Raw genomic sequence first — 20,213 nt, forward strand, 5'->3', positions numbered from 1 at the left:
TCAATTATTGGGTTTACCAGCAACTATAGCTTGCTTTGTCTTTGGCGACGTGTCGTGATATTTACATCGCAGGTAGCGAACGAATGCATTGCGGTATGTCTTGTTGAAGAGGGTGTAAATCAGAGGATTCACACCAGAGGAGACGTATCCCACCCAAACAAAGAAATTCATGAGATGGTGAAGATGGTCACTGCAGTTCTCCTGGCAGATGGCGACCAGCACGTTGGTGATGAAGAACGGACACCACATCACCAGGAACAAAAAAAAGACGACACCCAAGACTTTGGAGGCCCGCTGCTCATTTCTGATCGCTTGCATCATTCCTCGTCTACCTTGATCTCGTGAGTTACTAAACGAAAGTTTTTTGGGTAAAAATGTGAGTAACAACTGCTTGTTGTTAGGCAGAACTGTATCACTTATCTCGGCTGATGAACCTCGTTTGGTCTCTTGGGGGAAGGCAGCGCTTTGTTGACGAAGGACCTGGAGGGTGAGGTAGTAGCAGACCACCATGATGACCAGAGGAAGGAAGAAGGCTACGAAAGAGCCGACAAGAACAAAGCGAGGCTCATTCAGGACACACGTCTCGTTAACAAACACCTTCTGCTTATCCTGGAAGCCAATTACCGGAATGGGAAGTGACAGCACTGAAGGTGGAGAAAAAGAAAAGGGACGTGAGGAAATTATAGATTGGGAAATCATCATGCACAGTTTAAAAACAATAAAGTTTGGAGTGTCATTACTGCACCATAAGTGCTATCAAACGTAATTGCTGTACTTGCAAAAGAAATTTTTTTTAGATAGTATTTTTTATTTTCACCTATAGATATGGTCCAAACAGTGACGATTTTGAGCTTGGCCTTGAAAGGCGAGTTACTGCGACTGTACTTGATTGGATTATGAATACCAATATAGCGGTCCAGAGAGATGGCGCACAGGTGCATGATGGAGGCTGTGGAGAAAAGCACATCCAGGAAGATCCAAATGGGACACAGATCTTCATGGAAAGGCCAGACGTGGTCTACACACAGACAGATAATAACATAAATTGAGTTTTTACAGGAACCTAGAGACTAGAATTGTGAGTATTTTAACTGATTATTTATGCGTTTTCAGCTTGCACTTCGTAATTTATAGACACTACCAATTGAACGTTTAGGTTCACATACTCACTCATTATTATTCTTTTCCATGTTCAGCTATGGAATAACACAAATGTAAGGGCAGGTATGTTGTGACTAGCAGATAAAAAATGAGAACTATATTGTATGGTGGAAGAGCACGGGGGCGCAGTAACATCATCACTCCTGACTCTTCCTCCTCTCGCTCAATCTTCCTTCAATATTACTGTGCCCAAGTGCTGCAAACTAAGTGCATACGCCATACAATATACTTTTTTATTTTTATCCGCTTAAAAAATCGTCATGTTTTGTGCCATCATACTTACTCGTGTAAATACTCGTGTAACAGCCTTTAAATAGGGAAAACATGGAAGTGTTTGGTGGCTATTAAATATATTCCTGTTTGGATCCTAGGGAATGGATGGGGCTGGGCTGGATGCTGGCACGTTCACGGCGCGCTGTACAAAGATTAAGTGCACACATTGAAAAAAGATTGGTATGTGTTGATTCATCTGAGTTGAGGTAAGAACATAATAAAATATTGAAAACGGTGGTGTTTTCCTTTAAGGGCCAGTCACACTAGACTTTTCATTCCATTGACTACTAAATTTCATACGCATGCGAATGCGACAGACCCGAAACGCAAGACTGTTAGATTATGGCCCTGTCCCAAATGCCACACACTTATGTACTTCCTCACAGTCCACACTTTGATGACATCATGTAGTGTAGACGAGAGTCCACGAGGGTGCACCGGAGCTGTATTTTGGGACAAACTTGAGCGTCACGCTGGAAATAGAAAGACAAGTTGCCCATCAGTGTGATTTGGGGAGGTAAAGTGCGTCAATCCTGCTGCATCAGGGGTGCCGAAGGGTGCAAAGGGGGCGCTGATGAGCACACTCGGGAGCATAAAATGACAGGTGGCACACCCTACAGACTCGTAGACTAAGCGACCACGAGCAATTTAAGGCCACAAGACTGAAAGTCCACATGAAGTGCGTCATTTGGGACAGGGCCTATATTTCGCAAATCGCTGCAAAGTTCTCTCTGACCTGCGAATTCGTATATCGTGGAACGTTGTGACCAGTACAAAACTTTTTTTCTACTGAAAAGCACAAATGGACAAAGCCAAGGATCATATTGAGCTACTCCCCGCAGCAACGTCCAACAAATACTTGCATGCTGAAAGTGTGACCGTCTCTAGTGTGACCGTGGCTTTACACAGAACTTCCGGGAGACATGCGTGTCACAACCTTTAAGAGTCTGCCCGAAAATAACACAAAGCCATCTAATTGAAGAAGAAAGCTGTCGTGTTTACATCGGTGACCGTATGCTTCATCAATATCAAACAAACACTGCATTTTTAAAAGTATGCAAAATATAACATTTTAATGTGTTTTTATATTATATAATATAATAACTTTATTAACCTTTTGCAACTGTTGAGCATTAACTGTTGTATCAACGCTGTTTCAATGTTGAAACAAGAACGGACATTATTTCAACGTTGAAGGACGGTCATATGCCTGCTGGGATGCCAGTCATATGGCCTTTTGGGTGTTACTGCATAACCTTTCTCTTTACTGAAAAGCATCTTTACATTTTGTGAAAATTGAACAAAAAGCCATGTCTGAATGAAGTCAGTTTGTACTTACTGTAAAGGATACTGATTAATGAGACTGGCATAACAAGAAAGCCCACCAGCATGTCGGCCACGGCCAGCGAGCAAAGAAAGAAGTTGGTTGCATTGTACAGTTTACTTTCCAGGGACACTGCCATTATGACTAATATATTTCCTGCTATTGTGAAGAATATAATAACCAGAATAAACAGAACTGGCCAGTTCATCTCTGTGGCTTGTGTATCCGGTAACTCCGAGAGGTTGGGTTTGATAAAGCTGTGGTTTAAAGTGACATCCCAGGACAGAGTATCATTTAATGATGCCATCGTGGTCAAAGCAGTACAATTCAAATCTGTAGGTCCTTTAGCAGCAGTCAGTTGTGTGTGTATGATTTGTCCAATCTTCAGGTTGTGTTCATCAGAACCGAGCTGACCTTGTGGTTGTGTGCGCGATACCTATGCAGAAAGTCACAATGTTAAAACAAACAAGATTGAACATCTAACAATGCATGATCTTGGTATATGATTTTACAAAAACAGTAGGGAAACTCAACTCCACTTATTAGTCCAGAAAACAGGGTTCCTTTAAAGAGCAACTATGGTCAGATTCATATTTTTACATTTCCTTGTGTATGGTGTGTAAGTTGTATTATGTTAACAAAAAGGTACAAACCCTAAAGTAAATGATGACGCGAGTTATCGTCTCCAACGTAAATCTCTTTTCTTGGGCTACAACAAACAAACAGATTGTAGGCAACAGTTTACTTCCTGGGCCTGTTGACGTGGATAAGACCGACATTATCATAATTCCTCCCGCTTTGACTCACAGCCTGACAATCGTTTTGCTAGATAAGACCCTTATGCCTCGTTTGGGATCGTTTATAGTCCTTTGAAACACCGTTGAAAAAAACTGTTACGTGTTGAGTTAAGTGTTAATTGTTGGTGTTTTATAAAGTCCATTAAAATTAGAAAAATCCTGCAATGTTTTCCTCAAAAAACATAATTTCTTCTCGACTGAACAAAGAAAGACATCAACATTTTGGATGACATGGTGGTGAGTAAATTATCTGGATTTTTCTTTTAAGAAAATTGAATATTCCTTTAACTCCTGTTAGCATTGCATCTTTCAAACATATTAAGGAGCGTCACATTTCCGGATGACATCAGAGGTATTCAGGGAAATCACAACGTACAGATTAGCTGGCCAATCAGGGACACAGAGCTTTTCAAATCAATGAGTTTTGTACAAAATCAGTGCGTTTGAGGAAATTAGTATATCTGGAGCTACAAATATGTACGGTATGTGGAAAATAATGTTTTTTTTATCCATAAACCACGCTAACACATTATATTATACCAAATACACAAAATAAAATTGTTTTTTTTAGCAATGAATAGGTGCACTTTAAACTTCATGACTCCTAATTTAAATAATATTTTTATCTAATATATAAATACGCACTACTTTAATACAAATTTGAATCATATGGCATTTATTACACATTGCGTAACTAAATACACTGAAAAAAATGATTCATTGAATTTGATCAATTTTTTTGAGGTGGGTGGTTGCAATCAATTTGTTTAAGCTACATTTAACCAAAAAAGATTAGTAAAGTAAAATAAAATATAAAACTTTTGTTTAAATGTAGCTTAAATAAATTGATTGCAACCACTTACCTTAAAAAATTGATTAAATTCAATGAATAATTTTTTTCAGTGTACAGTCATTTTCCATCGCTATATCATGGCGGTTCTTACGTGTTTTACGTGGTGGCTAATTTGTATGGCCATATTCATGCATTTTTGTACGATTTGCTATTGCCTCTGTGGTTGGGGCGGGGTTTAAGATAATCGTATGTTTTTGTACAATTCACTTTTGCGAATTAGCCAACTCACAAAATACGTAGGAATTCTTGTGAGATCAGGCTGAATATTTCTGAAGAGTCAGTTTTTTGAAAATGAGATTTATACATCATCTGAAAGCTGAATAAATAAGCCTGAATTATGGTTTTCGTAGGATATGACAATATGGGCAAAAACAACCATTTGAAAATCTGGAAAAAAAATTAAGAAAACTGCCTTTAAAGTTGCCCAAATGAAGACCTTAAATGTGAGGCGCACTTGTAAAGTGCTTTGGACGGCCATTGGTCTGTGAAAGCGCTATATAAATGCAGTCCACCATTACATTCCACTTTTGATATATTTAAGGTAGAAAATTTACACTTTTCATGGAACATGATCTTTACTTAATATCCTAATGATTTTGGCATAAAAAAATCAATAATTTTGACCCATACAATGTATTGTTGGCTATTGCTACAAATATACCCATGCTACTTATGTGACCCTGGACCACAAAACCTATGTACATTACCGTAATATCAACTTCAGAGTTTAGGTATTTTAGTGTATGGGAATATGTAAACACAAAATATTATCCTATTATCATATCTACTCTGATTTTGGTCATATATATGATTCATGTGTCTCCTACATTAGAAGTCTTTCAAACTTATTTGCCTGTTTTATCATCCTTCAGGCATAAATCATACATCTGATGATTTAGATAAACAATAACACACCTCTCCTTAACTTTTACAAGGGTAAAGATTTGGCTTGAGAATAATAAGGCCTGAAGTGTCAACTGTATGTTTTCATAACTCATTGTAATTGCTAGTATTGATAATTCCCATATGGCAAAAAATATATATTTTAAATGTCAAAATATACAAAAAATGGCCAAAAATATATTTGCTGAAATATATTTTGGAATACGTTTCAAAAATATATGTTTCATTGATACCTTTTGTGGCCATTTTTTGAAATATATTTTTAAAAATAAATACATTTTAAAGCTTTAAAAATATTTTTAGCCCTCCATATATTTCAATCCAAGGTAATATATTCACACGGCAAAGGAAGAAAAGCGTTATTTATGTTATGTCTCTCTCTCTCTCTCTCTTTCTCTCTCTCTCTCTCTCTCTCATCAACAGAGACTCACCTCAGTTTCATCAGCTGATCTGATCTACATCTTTTACAGAAGTAAAGAAAAACTAAAATTCCCGCAGCTCCCCTTGAGTTTGCTTGAGAGTTACTTTCCGTCATTTACGCCTGTCACTTTTTTTATCATTTGTTCACAAATATTGACACATGAAAGTGTCCGTTTAAACTCGGCATGAAATAAATTTCTGCTGCATGTCTTGCAGTATTGTGCAAACGTTTCAGGTTGGTGTTGTAGCAAAGTAATGACCGTCCATATTTCTTTTTGCTCTCTTTATTAATATATGAATAAAGATTTTTTTTAGGCTGTTTAAAAGCTCTCTGGTTCATGTTGTTTCTTTTCGCCATGGTAAAATCGGTGTAAAGCACAGGATTGTTGCTTAGTCTTGGCAGTTGTTATTACTCTTTTAGACAAATACCAATAAACTGGCGCTGTGCCCTATTCAAAGCATTTCTTATAGGTACTGTTTTGCCTTTGGCCAAAACATCATGTTGCGGAAACCAAACTTATGTGACATTAGTTGCAATATACAGTGAGGAAAATAAGTATTTGAACACCTTGCTATTTTGCAAGTTCTCCCACTTAGAAACATGGAGGGGTCTGAAATTGTCATCGTAGGTGCATGTCCACTGTGAGAGACATAATCTAAAAAAATATAATAATCCAGAAATCACAATGTATGATTTTTTTAAACTATTTATTTGTATGATACAGCTGCAAATAAGTATTTACACACCTGAGAAAGTCAATGTTAATATTTGGTACAGTAGCCTTTGTTTGCAATTACAGAGGTCAAACGTTTCCTGTAGTTTTTCATCAGGTTTGCACACACTGCAGGAGGGATTATGGCCCACTCCTCCACACACATCTTCTCTAGATCAGTCAGGTTTCTGGCCTGTCACTGAGAAACACTGAGTTTGAGCTCCCTCCAAAGATTTTCTATTGGGTTTAGGTCTGGAGACTGGCTAGGCTTCACCAGAACCTTGATATGCTTCTTACAGAGACACTCCTTGGTTATCCTGGCTGTGTGCTTCGCGTCATTGTCATGTTGGAAGACCCAGCCTCGACCCATCTTCAATGCTCTAACCGAGGGAAGGAGGTTGTTCCACAAAATCTTGCAATACACGGCCCCGGTCATCCTCTCCTTAATATAGTGCAGTCGCCCTGTCCCATGTGCAGAAAAACACCCCCAAAGCATGATGCTACCACCCCCATGCTTCACAGTAGGGACGGTGTTCTTGGGATGGTACTCATCATTCTTCTTACTCCAAACACATTTAGTGGAATTATGACCAAAAAGTTCTATTTTGGTGTCATCTGACCACATGACTTTCTCCTATGACTCCTCTGGATCATCCAAATGGTCATTGGCAAACTTAAGACGGGCCTGGACATGTGCTGGTTTAAGCAGGGGAACCTTCCGTGCCATGCATGATTTCAAACCATGAAGTCTTAGTGTATTACCAACAGTAACCTTGGAACGGTGGTCCCAGCTCTTTTCAGGTCATTGACCAGCTCCTCCCGTGTAGTTCTGGGCTGATTTCTCACCTTTCTTAGGATCATTGAGACCCCACGAGGTGAGATCTTGCATGGAGCCCCAATCCAAAGGAGATTGACAGTCATGTTTAGCTTCTTCCATTTTCTTATGATTGCTCCAACAGTGGACCTTTTTTCACCAAGCTGCTTGGCAATTTCCTCGTAGCCCTTTCCAGCCTTGTGGAGGTGTACAATTTTGTCTCTAGTTTCTTTGGACAGCTCTTTTTGGTCTTGGCCATGTTAGTAGTTTGATTCTTACTGATTGTATGGTGTGGACAAGTGTCTTTATGCAGCAAACGACCTCAAACAGGTGCATCTAATTTAGGATAATAAATGGAGTGAAGGTGGACATTTAAAAGGCAGATTAACAGGTCTTTCAGGGTCAGAATTCTAGCTGATAGACAGGTGTTCAAATACTTATTTGCAGCTGTATCATACGAATAAATAGTTAAAAAAAATCATATATTCTGGTTTCTGGATTTTTTTTAGATTATGTCTCTCACAGTGGACATGCACCCAGGATGACAATTTCAGACCTCTCCATGATTTCTAAGTGGGAGAATCAATGCAAGCACGTGCCATATTTAAGAAATGCTTAAGTTATAAACTTGTATGCAAATTTATGTAATTTACTTATGCAAATTACGTTCTTCTGGCATTTATGTACCCTGTCAAAAAGTGGCTCGTGGGTTCAACCCAGACAAGTGTAAACAACATTGTAAAGCAGCTCTCACACTTAAGGAAATACATGAAAGACATTACACAAATATTTGAAAACAATCGTATGATATTTGCTGGCTGTATGTGCACAAACATTTAAAAGGAGGAACAACTAAGAAATGAAATTTCCACAGTATTAGGTGTGGCATGTTTGCATCTGTTGTCAACTTTTTTTTCTTATGAAGTATGCATCTTCATTTTAGGTTTTGTTGCAGGTTTATTTAAAACTGTAGCACTGCAGTGCATGTTATAAATTAACTAAAGTGCAAATATATTACATGAAGACTTAAGTTACTATACGTATAGTGCCAATAATTATGCATAAATTATTACAATAATGAGTATGCCACACTCCTCACATGTTTGATGTAAAATTGCTTAAAAGCAATATTCAGAATGTTCATGTTAAATATTTAGCAATTTTATCAGCTATATTTAAATATTTGTGACCCTGCCTGTGAAATCCATGCTAAAGTCTCAATCTAATGATGAGATTAGGAGCATCAAAGTTTGATTTAATCTTTGACATAATCTTACTTCGTTAATGTTAAAGATATCTATGTTATATTTCTATGTTATATTTTTCACTCAATGTTCTTTACATTATATAGGATGATGTAGAAGACAGTAAACCACAAAAATTACTTTAGCTCGGTTTTAACGGGCAGGGTCACAAAAATGCATACGTATCTCAGTAGCTAGTCCTGCTAGCAGTGGTTTTGTATGTTTGTTTTCCTATTTTGTATAAACATAAATAACATTTAAATATGAGGTGATTTATTAAAAAAGCAAGCATGTATCTTACCCTTAAATGTGCGTGATCTTCATCGTCTGTCTTTTGTCATCGATCAGTTTAGCACCACTTTATGCGTCTTTCAGCACTGACTGCAGGTAAAGGTGTTGCCAAATGTGAGACAACCTGTGAAGGCACTGCTTTACTACAGAAATGAATAATTCATAAATGTCTGAAAGCATTGAATTATGGGACACACAATTCACGTATGCCTTATAATCTGTGTGAATTGTGAATATCACAAGTAGTGAGGAAAGCAGTTTAAACTAAAATGAACATGACGTCTGAAATATTTAGCTGTCACTCTTTTTTGTTTCTTAAATAACAGGTTGGTTCACATCAACACAGATAAACGAGTGGATCGGTAGTTTAAAAGGCTGGAGGCGAGACTAATTTGCATGTTTATGAGTTGTTCCATTCTTGTAGAAACATATTCACGACGATGGTTTAGATTCCATTGAGATATCGAATAATGTCTTTGGAATTTTCTAAGAGCACGTGTAAGGACAGGTGGCTTATTTAAAAATACATTACAAGAGCAAATTGCGTTTTCTACACAAGTCGCCATGAAACAGAAGTAGCGATTGTTTTATTTTCCCCGTGGTGATATACACTCACCTAAAGGACTATTAGGAACACCTGTTCAATTTCTCATTAATGCAATTATCTAATCAACCAATCACATGGCAGTTGCTTCAATGCATTTAGGGGCGTGGTCCTAGTCAAGACAATCTCCTGAACTCCAAAGTGAATGTCAGAAAGTTGATTTAAGCCATTTTAAGCGTGGCATGGTTATTGGTGCCAGACGTGCCAGTATTTCGCAATCTGCTCAGTTACTAGGATTTTCACGCACAATCATTTCTAGGGTTTACAAAGAATGGTGTGAAAAGGGAAAAACATCCAGTATGCGGCAGTCCTGTGGGTGAAAATGCCTTGTTGATGCTAGAGGTCAGAGGTGAGTGGGCCGACTGATTCAAGCTGATAGAAGAGCAACTTTGACTGAAATAACCACTTGTTACAACCGATGTATGCAGCAAAGCATTTGTGAAGCCACAACATGCACAACCTTGAGGCGGATGGGCTACAACAGAAGAAGACCCCACCGGGTACCACTCATCTCCACTAAAAATAGGATAGAGAGGCTACAATTTGCACGAGCTCACCAAAATTGGACAGTTGAAGACTGGAAAAATGTTGCCTGGTCTGATGAGTCTCGATTTCTGTTGAGACATTCAGATGTTAGAGTCAGAATTTGGTGTAAACAGAATGAGAACATAGATCCATCATGCCTTGTTACCACTGTGCAGGCTGGTGGTGGTGGTGTAATGGTGTGGGGGATGTTTTCTTGGCACACTTTAGGCCCCTTTATGGGCATCGTTTAAATGCCACAGCCTACCTGAGCATTGGTTTTGACCATGTCCATCCCTTTATGACCACCATGTACTCATCCTCTGATGGCTACTTCCAGCAGGATAATGCACTATGTCACAAAGCTTGAATCATTTCAAATTGGTTTCTTGAACATGACGATGAGTTCACTGTACTAAATAGGCCACCACAGTCACCAGATCTCAACCCAATAGAGCATCTTTGGGATGTGGTGGAACGGGAGCTTCCTGCCCTGGATGTGCATCCCACAAATCTCCATCAACTACAAAATGCTATCCTAACAATATGGGCCAACATTTCTAAAGAATGCTTTCAGCAGCTTGTTGAATCAATGCCACATAGAATAAAGGCAGTTCTGAAGGCAAAAGGGGGTCAAACACAGAATTATTATGGTGTTCCTAATAATCCTTTAGGTGAGTGTATATCCGAATGAAACCGGCTTGTGAAATAAAATATAAAGCATGGCTGGATTTGAATTCGTCCATCGAGAACTGATTGGATCATTTAAAGTTGGGTCAGGTTGCTTATTGCTACGATCTATTCCCAGACCCATCCACCTGCCATACCAAATGACCGGACGTAAAGAGAGATTTTGTTTTGAGGATGGGAGGAGATTTGCGTTTTTTGATTAAAGTCTATGAGGGCACATTATTTTTTTAAATAACGAAGCTTACAGATAAGTCATTTGTAAAAAAAATACCACAATATTCCAAAACATATTACTGTTTTTTATTTCGACTTTAAAGTCAACATGAAATCAAAACTTATCTACTAAATACACATTCATGGCATAAATGATTGATCTTTACCAAATGTTTGTCTTCATAATCTTTTATCAAGAGCGTAACATGCTGGTCACACTGGTGTGAGGTGTCATTGCGATTATTTTGCTGCTTCCGATAACACTGGTGCCTCCCCGATCCCAAAAGTTGTTTGATATTTACGACGTACAACGACAGTCCAGTGAGTCCGAGGCCTAACTTTTCCTTTATGACAACATCAATTCTTTTATCAACTCTTCTCCTACAACCAACTAAATGTAGTTGATACTTTATGCATTCCCTACTGAGAAATCTAGCTAAGACCAGCATGAGCTGGTTTTAGTTGGTCTCCCAGCTTGGTTTTGCTGGTGAAGCAAGCTGGTCTGTTTTGGTCCCTTTTTAAGCTGGACTTAGCTTAAACAGCAAATAGTTTACCCACTGCTGTGATGAACTCGCACCTCATTTTATCCCCCAATGTCTTTCTTTGTTCTTCAGATCAAAAATGCTGATTTTTTTTAAGGGTGCTGTAGAATGTAAAACTGTATTTATGTAGGCATAGATGAATAATAAGAGTTCTGTAGATAGTAATGACATAACATAAGCCTCAAACAAGATTGCTTCCTCCTTCTGTAAACCTTGTGCATGCAAAAGACCGCTGGAAAACAGACCAATCACAACATAACACAGACTGTGACGTTACAGTCGGGATATACGCCTCTAGCATTAAATTACAATGCTAAAAACAAAGTTGTGACTGCTGAGTTAGCGCTATATGCTAGTTCATGTTATGTTAACGTTTAGGCTGAAGTTCTACTTTTAACGTTACGTTTTGCAGGTCCAAAAACACAAACTTAGTTACCACTCAGAAATGTCCATTTCCAATCTCAGAATAATTTCTTAAAATCTGTATATAACGTATGTTTTACACACACACAAATGAGCTGAGCTGCTCTGAGAAACAGCCAATCAGAGCAGATCTCAACATGATTATTCATGATCCTTCCAAATAAGGTAATAATAGACCATATTTCTTGGGGCAAATCCTAGGCTTGTAAATGGAACATGTAAAAACGTTTCTTGAGAATTTTTGCACTTAAAGTCACATACCTTCTATGTAGATAACAGAGAACAATATATAACATATTTGCATTCTTTGGCACCTTTAAAATAAAGGGTTGTCTGGGGTTTCTGGTTACAATGGGAGTGGATGGTGAACAAAGTGGTAGTACTAGAACAAGAAAACCCTTTAAAAGCTTCAAAACGGCCTAAAAGTGTTTGATAAATAACTTTCCTTGACCTAGCGGTGTCACATTTTTATGTGTCCTGAAGACATGTACTCCTATACCTTCTTCTTTAAGATTGTCACATATTATTTAAAAGTAAAAATTGCCCCAAGAACACTTCATACAGGAATATGGAATGAAAGACACATTTAAAAAATCTGCATTTGGGTCTTGAAAAAAAAGAAAAAAACATTGTATGTTCAAATGACATGAGGGTGGATAAATCATTTTTTGGTAAATAATTCCTTTAACTTCCTAATTTCCCAAATGATGTAGCATACATAAGGAAACATGTGCAGAATAATAGTGCCATCTTTATTTTGTTATTTTAAAACAAAGCCATTTAAAAATAGCAATATTTCAGTGAAACAAAATATTTTCGTTAAGAAATGCTATGATAAATAACATTGTAAAATACATGTTTTATACATAAAGTAATTTTCTTCATGTTTCTCTATATAAATGCACTAATAATAATGTAAAATCAATAAAGCAAATCATACATATTGACACTTGAAACATAATATTCCCTTTTATATACACAATTGCTAAAATGCACAAGTACCAAGTTAAACCTTTTTTAACAAAGTTACATAACGTTTCTTTCCAATCTGTGCCAAGATATCAAGCAAAGGTTAACAATTAAAAAAACTATAACAGCACCATAAGCATTATTACATATCTTTATACAAATTAATAAATAAGATATTTACAAATGTAGAAATATTAATAACAATCTGAAGTGATGATTCTCAAAGCACTGTCAATGCCTCTTCCAGCGTATCAATGTTAACCAAGGGAATTTTTGCCACCTCGAAAAAGACTCTGTGTACACAAACAAAAGGATTAAATGAATGTGTGAAGAATACAATGGTGAATGATGTGCTCCGAGTGATTTGTGAATAAAATCACCTGTGGGAGTATTTGTTGTCCACAGCGTTAAGTTTGTCATTTGAAGGGCTTGCCAGCATTGCATACAACCTCCTGACCAAACAACTCAGATCCGCCAAAGCATAGCCGCTATGATACTGAAGAACCGGTGTCTGTGAAAGAAAACAACTGCAATTATTACAAACTAGCTACTAATGGACAATAATAGAGATTATCACACTAGCTACTTGCCAATCGGTCTGAAGTTAACATGAAATGACACTCACAACACGTGTTACCTCTATAAAGTGATGCATGGAGATAAAAAAAGGTGAATATGCCACTGAAGTTAAATGACTTCTGAAAACACCACTAAGGATCTCCATGCGATAGTGGCGCAAACTTTGTGGTTATGCATCCATTCAGAATACACCTTCGGTCAACCACCTCACCATAAACCTAAATGTGTCCCTTTTCCTTACCCATCCTCCGAGGTCTTTAGTGATGAGAGCCAGGAGAAGACAGGCACAGGCCAGACGTGATGCTCTCTCCGATACGAGCTCCAGCTCCAGCAAGCTTAACTCACACACGTAACGTGCAAGTGTTAGAGTCTCCATATTCACATGGGCTACCTGCAGAAAGCCATTATAAGATTGAAAATGAAGGGAGAAACAGCATTAAATCCCAGGATACATTGCATGAGTTTTGCCATCCTAGAAGATCATTACCTTATCACACTGTGCAACATGGAGGGTTTAAACTTGGGTACGACAAGCATATAGACTGTACGGTGATGACACACATTGAATCGTAGGCTGTGACGGCTACGACTCACACTAGTACAAACTATCATATGCTATCTTTTTCGCAAGACTGGAAAAACGGCCATCTTTGAACTTCTCTCACTGTACGACTTAAGACCACCAATTAAGAGCCACCATCATAGAAATCGTGATGATTGTGCTAAGAGCATACCAATGACAAATTCTAATAAACAGGAACAAATTTTCTTCAAGAACCATGTTGTTAGTAGTTGTGCGTTTTGAGTTTTGACCTTTGCGTAGCGTCGAAGGAACCGGTAAGACACTGGTATGTTAATATCAAAGTTGAGCGCCTGCAGAATGTTCCTTTCCATAACAAGGAGCTCCCGTCTTTTGTAGGCATCGTCACAAATGTAAAGGAAGTCATCCACACTTGGAGGACAACGTTCCTGGTGATGCAAAAAAAAAAAAAAAAAAAAAAACATTGCAACAGGGTATATCCATTAAGGACAAATTTTTTCTTTATTTTTATTTTTAAGTAGAGGCAAACATTTTGATGCAAACAATGTATAAGCCAAATGTTTCGGTCTTTCACCTCAAACTTGGCAGCGATAAGCATGGCGGTGGAGCCGATGAGCTGCAGAGACTCCCTCATAACAACATCCCCTGACAGGTAATGGTCTGTGATCTTCACTGCCAAGTAAAGCGTCTCATGGTTCATCTCAAAGTTTTCCTTTAAACGGATTGGGAACCATTAAAAACATTAATAACAACACAGCCTCATCAGGGTACTTTGAGTCATCTTGACAGGTGCAGTTTTTTTTTTTACAAAAAAATGTATTACTTGCATACAGGATAATAACATATGACATACAGTGGCCACCATACAGTATTTATGTATTGCTCTATTTTAATGCAATTTTGTATTTGAAATTTACAAATTATTAAACCAAATGCATATCTTGTTTAAACAGGTCTTGGCTTATTACTTATTAGCTTGGAATGCTTGATTCTGATTGGTCAGTCGCTAGGGCTGGGTGATATTTCGCATAGGATTATCATGCGGATCTCATCAGTAAAGCCGGTTCCGTGATTATCTGTAAATTGCCATTACCTGCTTTCAGATAGAGTGTCATTTACTACACAGAGCCACAGTCCACTGGCAAGGTGGGCAATATCGTGTTTATTATCGCAGGTGATTTGTCCGGCTTTACCAAAATGAGATGTGCATGATAATCCCATCCAATATATCGCCCATCCCTAGTCCCTGCGAAGTCTCACCCTTAGTAAAAACTATACGCACCTGTACCTCCACCATCCAATCAACCAGAATACCTCTCATGTCCTGAGTCAGATCTGGCTGTTTATGCATATAGTCACTTAATAGAAAATTCTCCTGAGGGATGAAGAGGACACAGTTTATTCATTTTGCTTATAATTATGCTTATCCACAACTATAACAGCACACGGAGCTTTAAGCAGGTCATCCATATCGGCCACTTTCTTGGAGCTGAAGACAAATGGGATAATGCACCGATATATCAGCCTATAATCACTGTTAGCAGATAGCTGTTAGCATTTTTAGCCCACTATTTAAAAAGAGCTGAAGATCAGGGCAGATTTGATCCTGGAAATCAAAAGGGAGGGAAAAATGCATCAATGTGATTATTTTGAATTGAGTAACAATGACAACTGAATTTCAGTTTGTACGCTCTGCAATTCTGGAATTTCACAACAATTATTTTAAGCAAGGAGAAAAAAGCAAAACTATCGGTTTCTACTGCTGTGGTTAGACGTCATCCCAAGTAATTGAATAGCGTTATCAACAGAATTTTTTTATCGGTACATCCCTCCCTAGTAATGACAACTGCTTAGCTCATAAGTAGGAGCTTACAAAGTATACTTTCAAGGACAGATATTATGCAAAATAACCCTTTATAAGTGTGTTTGGACATAAATGCTTGCTGGCAGTGTGTAAACACAACAACAACCTTACAATTAAAAATATCCTTCAACCAAAGCAGTCTCATTATACACGCTGTTTTGATTCTCTTGTCAATGTGATGTCACAAAAATAAAGCTTTTTCTAAATGTGTTTGTTGCGACTAAATATACTATTGTCACACACACGAAAACAGCACTTTTTGCTCCCACCGAAATAGGGGTATTTTGGGCGTGCTATAATAAATTATCTGTGGTGTATTTTGAGCCGACACATTCTATCTTGGCACACCTGAGACTTAGGGTGCGTCTCATTTCTCTGTCTTACCCCTTCACCTCGGTTTTTGCGCATTCATGTGAGGCGAAGTGGTGTCTCAATTCTCAGTTTGATCAAGGGCTAGGGCCAAGGCGTAGGGATACATAGCCCTTGAAACGAAGTGTGATAGTGACCACACTTGAAAGAGAGGGGCAAACGTTAACGTAGGAATATCTCAGGAGAGCCGGCATCAAGACGTTTTATTGATGAACGTCGAACTGTCAAGGAGTCGCACAAATGAAAGTAACGTTATTTTCTGCATTTTAATTGAGATTATATTATGACACTCATGTTTTATGATACTTTAAATAAAATGTTCAAGCGGTTTTAATTGTAATGAATCGCTAGTTAAGGCACTAGCTAGCAGCTAAGTTATGCGCTATTTGTTGAGCTCCGCTCAGGCAATCGATACCACACCTGAGACAACGGCATCTTCTTTGTTTGTCAACGCTTGTCTGTTTACATAGCAGCCAGTTAGCGGCAAGGGAAGGTGACGCAAACGGTAATCGAGTGGTGTCTCATTTTTTAGACGAACGATCTGTCTTACCCCTTTCCCCTTTACTCGGTTTCGAGGGGCAAGGGGAAGACGAAGACAAAGGGGAAGGGGTAAGACAGAGAAAGGAGATTGGCCCTTATATTACATATTGTATAAAAGGTGCATAATATGTGGACTTTAAATCATCAGTTCTCACCTCTCTGTTCTTCAGGTAGTCAAAGATGTCTTTGGCATACTCAGGGCTCAATAAACAGTCCCCAATGTGTTCCTTATCAACGTCAAACTCTTCAGGCACCTGGGCTACACAAACCTGGGAAACACAAACATAAATACGCATATAAGACTCATATAAAATACTATTATATAAACATTTACATTTTAAGTGACGCTAAGTGTTATTTGGCACAGTTCTTTTTGGAAAAAAAAGGTTCTAGCTAAAGCTTTTGTTACATAAACCAATTCCCAAACATTTAATTGCTCTCAAATTCAATGTGATGCTTCTCTAGGGTCACATAATAATGAATAGTGTGCACTTTGATTAAATTGAATCTGCACCCAGAAAGAATACAGAATGATTCCTGCAATTCTATATTGAATTGTGCCTTTATCTAATAAAAAAACTTTAGTCAGCTCCATAACACATTTAACTACGTGAAAACCTACCAACTTTTATAATACATTTTAAAGACATTGAAAAACAAATTATTGATTATTCTGCTCGGCAATACTAGAACTGCATGAGACAGAATCAGAAAAGATTTCACATGTTTGTGATACATGATGACAACATAATATATGCTTTGCATCACAGGCATTAATTAAACTGAGGTGTGGTGAAGGGTATCTGAGCGAGTTTTAACCTTTCGTCGTTGGAGTTTCGACAGCTCATCAGGTTGACAAACACTGAGGCAATCTACTGGAAATTCCTCTGCTTTGAATACAGCTTTCTTGGGCCGATCCTCTGCACAGAAATCCTTACAACTGCTATAATAAAGTATACATTGGTCAATTTGATCCACATGGCGTAGATTTCAGTTAAACCATGCAAAGGAATTTTCTCAATCAGAAGCTTATTATGTAAATTACTCTTTCTGGATGCTGTGAGTCCTGACAACCACTTTGCGGTTTGAAGCCTTGTCGACGACGGTTTTGCCATTTTTCGCTTGAATGGCAGTCTGGGTTTTGGTTTTCTGTAAAACAGAAAGAGTAAAAGTCAAACCAACTAAACTGTTAATATAAAATTTATTTAAATTCGCAATTAAATTGAAATGAATAACTATTTATATATATATATATATATATATTTTAATATTTTGGTATTAATAACAAATGACTTATCTGTGAGCTTCATTATTTTAAAAAAATTTGTGTGCTCATAATCTTTAATCAAAAACGCAAATCTCCTCCCCTCCTCAAAACAATCTCTCTTTACTTCCAGAAATATGGTATGGCAGGTGGGCGGGGTCCGGGAGAAGATAGCTGTGATTAGCAACCAGCCCAACTTCAAACAATCCAATCAGATCTCGATGGACAAATTCAAATCCAGCCCTGCCTAGTGCTGCCTCACGATTAGTCACGACTAATCGTTTGCAGAATAAAAGTTTTTGTTTACATAATAAATGTGTGTGTCCTGTGTATAATAATTATGTTTATATAAATACACACACATAAATGTATAATTTATGTCGCGACTAATCACGAGGCAGCACTACCTGCCTTATTTCATTTCAGAAGCCGTTTCATTCGGATATACGTCACCACGGGGAAAATAAGGCAATCGCTACTTCCGTTTCATGGCGACTTTAAGTCTTTTAAATCATCCATTGGCCCCAAAAGCACTCCTTAAAGTCCCTGTGAACCGGAAGTCACACTTCAGTGTTGTGATGGTTGTCCGAGCTAAACAGAAAAATCGTGCAAGAAAAATTATGGGCGTGGCTTGTGTTTTCCACTGTGATTTGATTGGACACAGAAAAGGAGGCATCAAGCTGTCCAGCTGATATCACAGAGAATGATCGCCACAAGAGGGTGGAAGTACATTTTGACATTATGATTAAAGTTTATGGGGGCACATACATTTTTTTAAATAAAGACCTGCACAGATAATATGATTATAATAAAATGATTATAATAAACACTGCAATATTACATAAAAATTAGAATTGTCAGTTTTTATTTAATTGGGACTTTAAGCAACACTAATACAATTTTACAGACTGTCATGCTTTTAAAAAAAAAAAAAGATGCAAGTTAGCATGACCGAATTTTTAAGCAAGCCATTTCACATCTAAATACTTTTTGGTGGCCACTGTATGTGGTTTTGCATATATTGAAAACTAAATAAAGCTCACATTGGTCAGATCAACAAAGGCAGATCTCTTCTTAGGTCCTCCCTGGGGAGAGGATGGTGTCCTCTTAACATTATAAACCTCCTCCTGAAACAAACAAATCAAAGAGATGCTATACAGATCACACACAGACAGACAGTCATGCACGCGGACAGTGTATTTGTGTATAGCTGTCAGTGAGCTGTCAATAAATAAACATGAGGGTTTATTCAAAGATCATTCATTATATTGTCATGTACGAACTGATTTTTTGCTCACCTTACTGTTCGTCTTAGATTTCATATCACATGGGTGTTTTTGACGAAGCATGACCTGTTTCACACTAATACTCGATTATAGCTATAAACCGCACGCACGCACGCACTTACGCAACAATGACAAGAGTCGCTGGTTATTCATTCAGCCTGCGGCCAAACGATGTAACTTCTTGGTTAATTACCTTGTAAAAATCTTGTCTCGGTAAGTGAAAGTAAAACCGGTTTGTTGGGTTCTTGACTATAAAATCATCGATAGCTAATATCAGTAAACAAACACGAACGACGACTTCATTTGTTGTTATTACCAACAGAAGCTGAATTCGAACAAAGAAGGGGGAGGAGAGCTGACTGCTGATTAGTCGCTTCTCGTTCAATCCCAGCCAATCAGGATGTTAGGGTGAAAGCGTTTGCGAAATGAGCCAATCAGAAAGCACGTTACATTCTAAATTAATAGGCGTGTCCGACTACATGCGGCGCCGCAAGATCCGACAGGCAGATGACGTAAAGCTACCGCGAGAGCCATTCAGGCAATCATTCGGACAAGTCTAATTCTTGCGGTACTTTGACGTCCTCTGCCTGCCTGTCAGTTCATGGTTCTTGCGGCGCCGCATATAGCCGAGCAAGCCTATGCTGAACGTTGTATAAAGGAACCAAAAGCTGGTGCTACAACATTATCAGACAGGTACATGCAGATTCCTAGGAATTCCGTCGTCTTATGACTTCTTGGGAAGTTTCGTTTACTTCACCTGAACATATAGAAGGTTAAGACTCAGGTTGTATCGTACCCCAGTTAAAGAGGTCATCACATTCACTGCAGAGTTGTTTCGCCTGTGGGTGGCACTCTTGTTTATGTTTATTATTGACATACATTGGCCACCAAAAACTATTTATGTATTGCTCTATTTTAATGCAATTTTGTATTTGAATCGTATTGATATTCTTACTGTTAAACAGCAGTGGTGGCCGGTGACTTCTTTTTTTCGAGGGAACTCGATGTGAAGTT

General features: G+C 38.0%; 2 protein-coding genes across 3 annotated transcripts; both read right to left on the bottom strand.

Moving 5' to 3' along the window:
- On the bottom strand, positions 1–9,031 carry LOC129424519 (5-hydroxytryptamine receptor 2A). The gene is made up of 4 exons (XM_055181211.2): positions 8,804–9,031; positions 2,774–3,194; positions 818–1,018; positions 1–644 (listed from the first exon to the last, which is right to left on the bottom strand). Exons 2-4 carry the CDS (start codon positions 3,063–3,065, stop codon positions 1–3), a joined length of 1,137 nt encoding a protein of 378 aa, XP_055037186.2. The 5' UTR covers positions 3,066–3,194; positions 8,804–9,031.
- A 3,489-nt stretch (positions 9,032–12,520) lies between these two features.
- LOC129424413 (G2/mitotic-specific cyclin-B3) lies at positions 12,521–19,556 on the bottom strand. 2 transcript variants are annotated; one of them, XM_055181078.2, is made up of 11 exons: positions 19,212–19,556; positions 18,957–19,040; positions 17,695–17,798; positions 17,469–17,589; positions 16,805–16,918; positions 15,159–15,251; positions 14,451–14,588; positions 14,149–14,304; positions 13,577–13,726; positions 13,137–13,267; positions 12,521–13,049 (listed from the first exon to the last, which is right to left on the bottom strand). In XM_055181078.2, the coding sequence occupies exons 1-11, from the start codon at positions 19,260–19,262 to the stop codon at positions 12,977–12,979; spliced, it is 1,215 nt and encodes a 404-aa protein (XP_055037053.2). In that variant the 5' UTR covers positions 19,263–19,556; the 3' UTR covers positions 12,521–12,976. The 2 variants fall into 2 exon arrangements, with proteins under 2 accessions (XP_055037053.2, XP_055037052.2); XM_055181077.2 differs by having other exon boundaries at positions 17,469–17,592; positions 19,212–19,554.
- Between the last annotated feature and the right edge of the window lie 657 nt (positions 19,557–20,213).

This window comes from Misgurnus anguillicaudatus, chromosome 9 (assembly GCF_027580225.2).
Source record: "Misgurnus anguillicaudatus chromosome 9, ASM2758022v2, whole genome shotgun sequence".
In the NCBI taxonomy this organism is placed as follows: domain Eukaryota; kingdom Metazoa; phylum Chordata; class Actinopteri; order Cypriniformes; family Cobitidae; genus Misgurnus; species Misgurnus anguillicaudatus.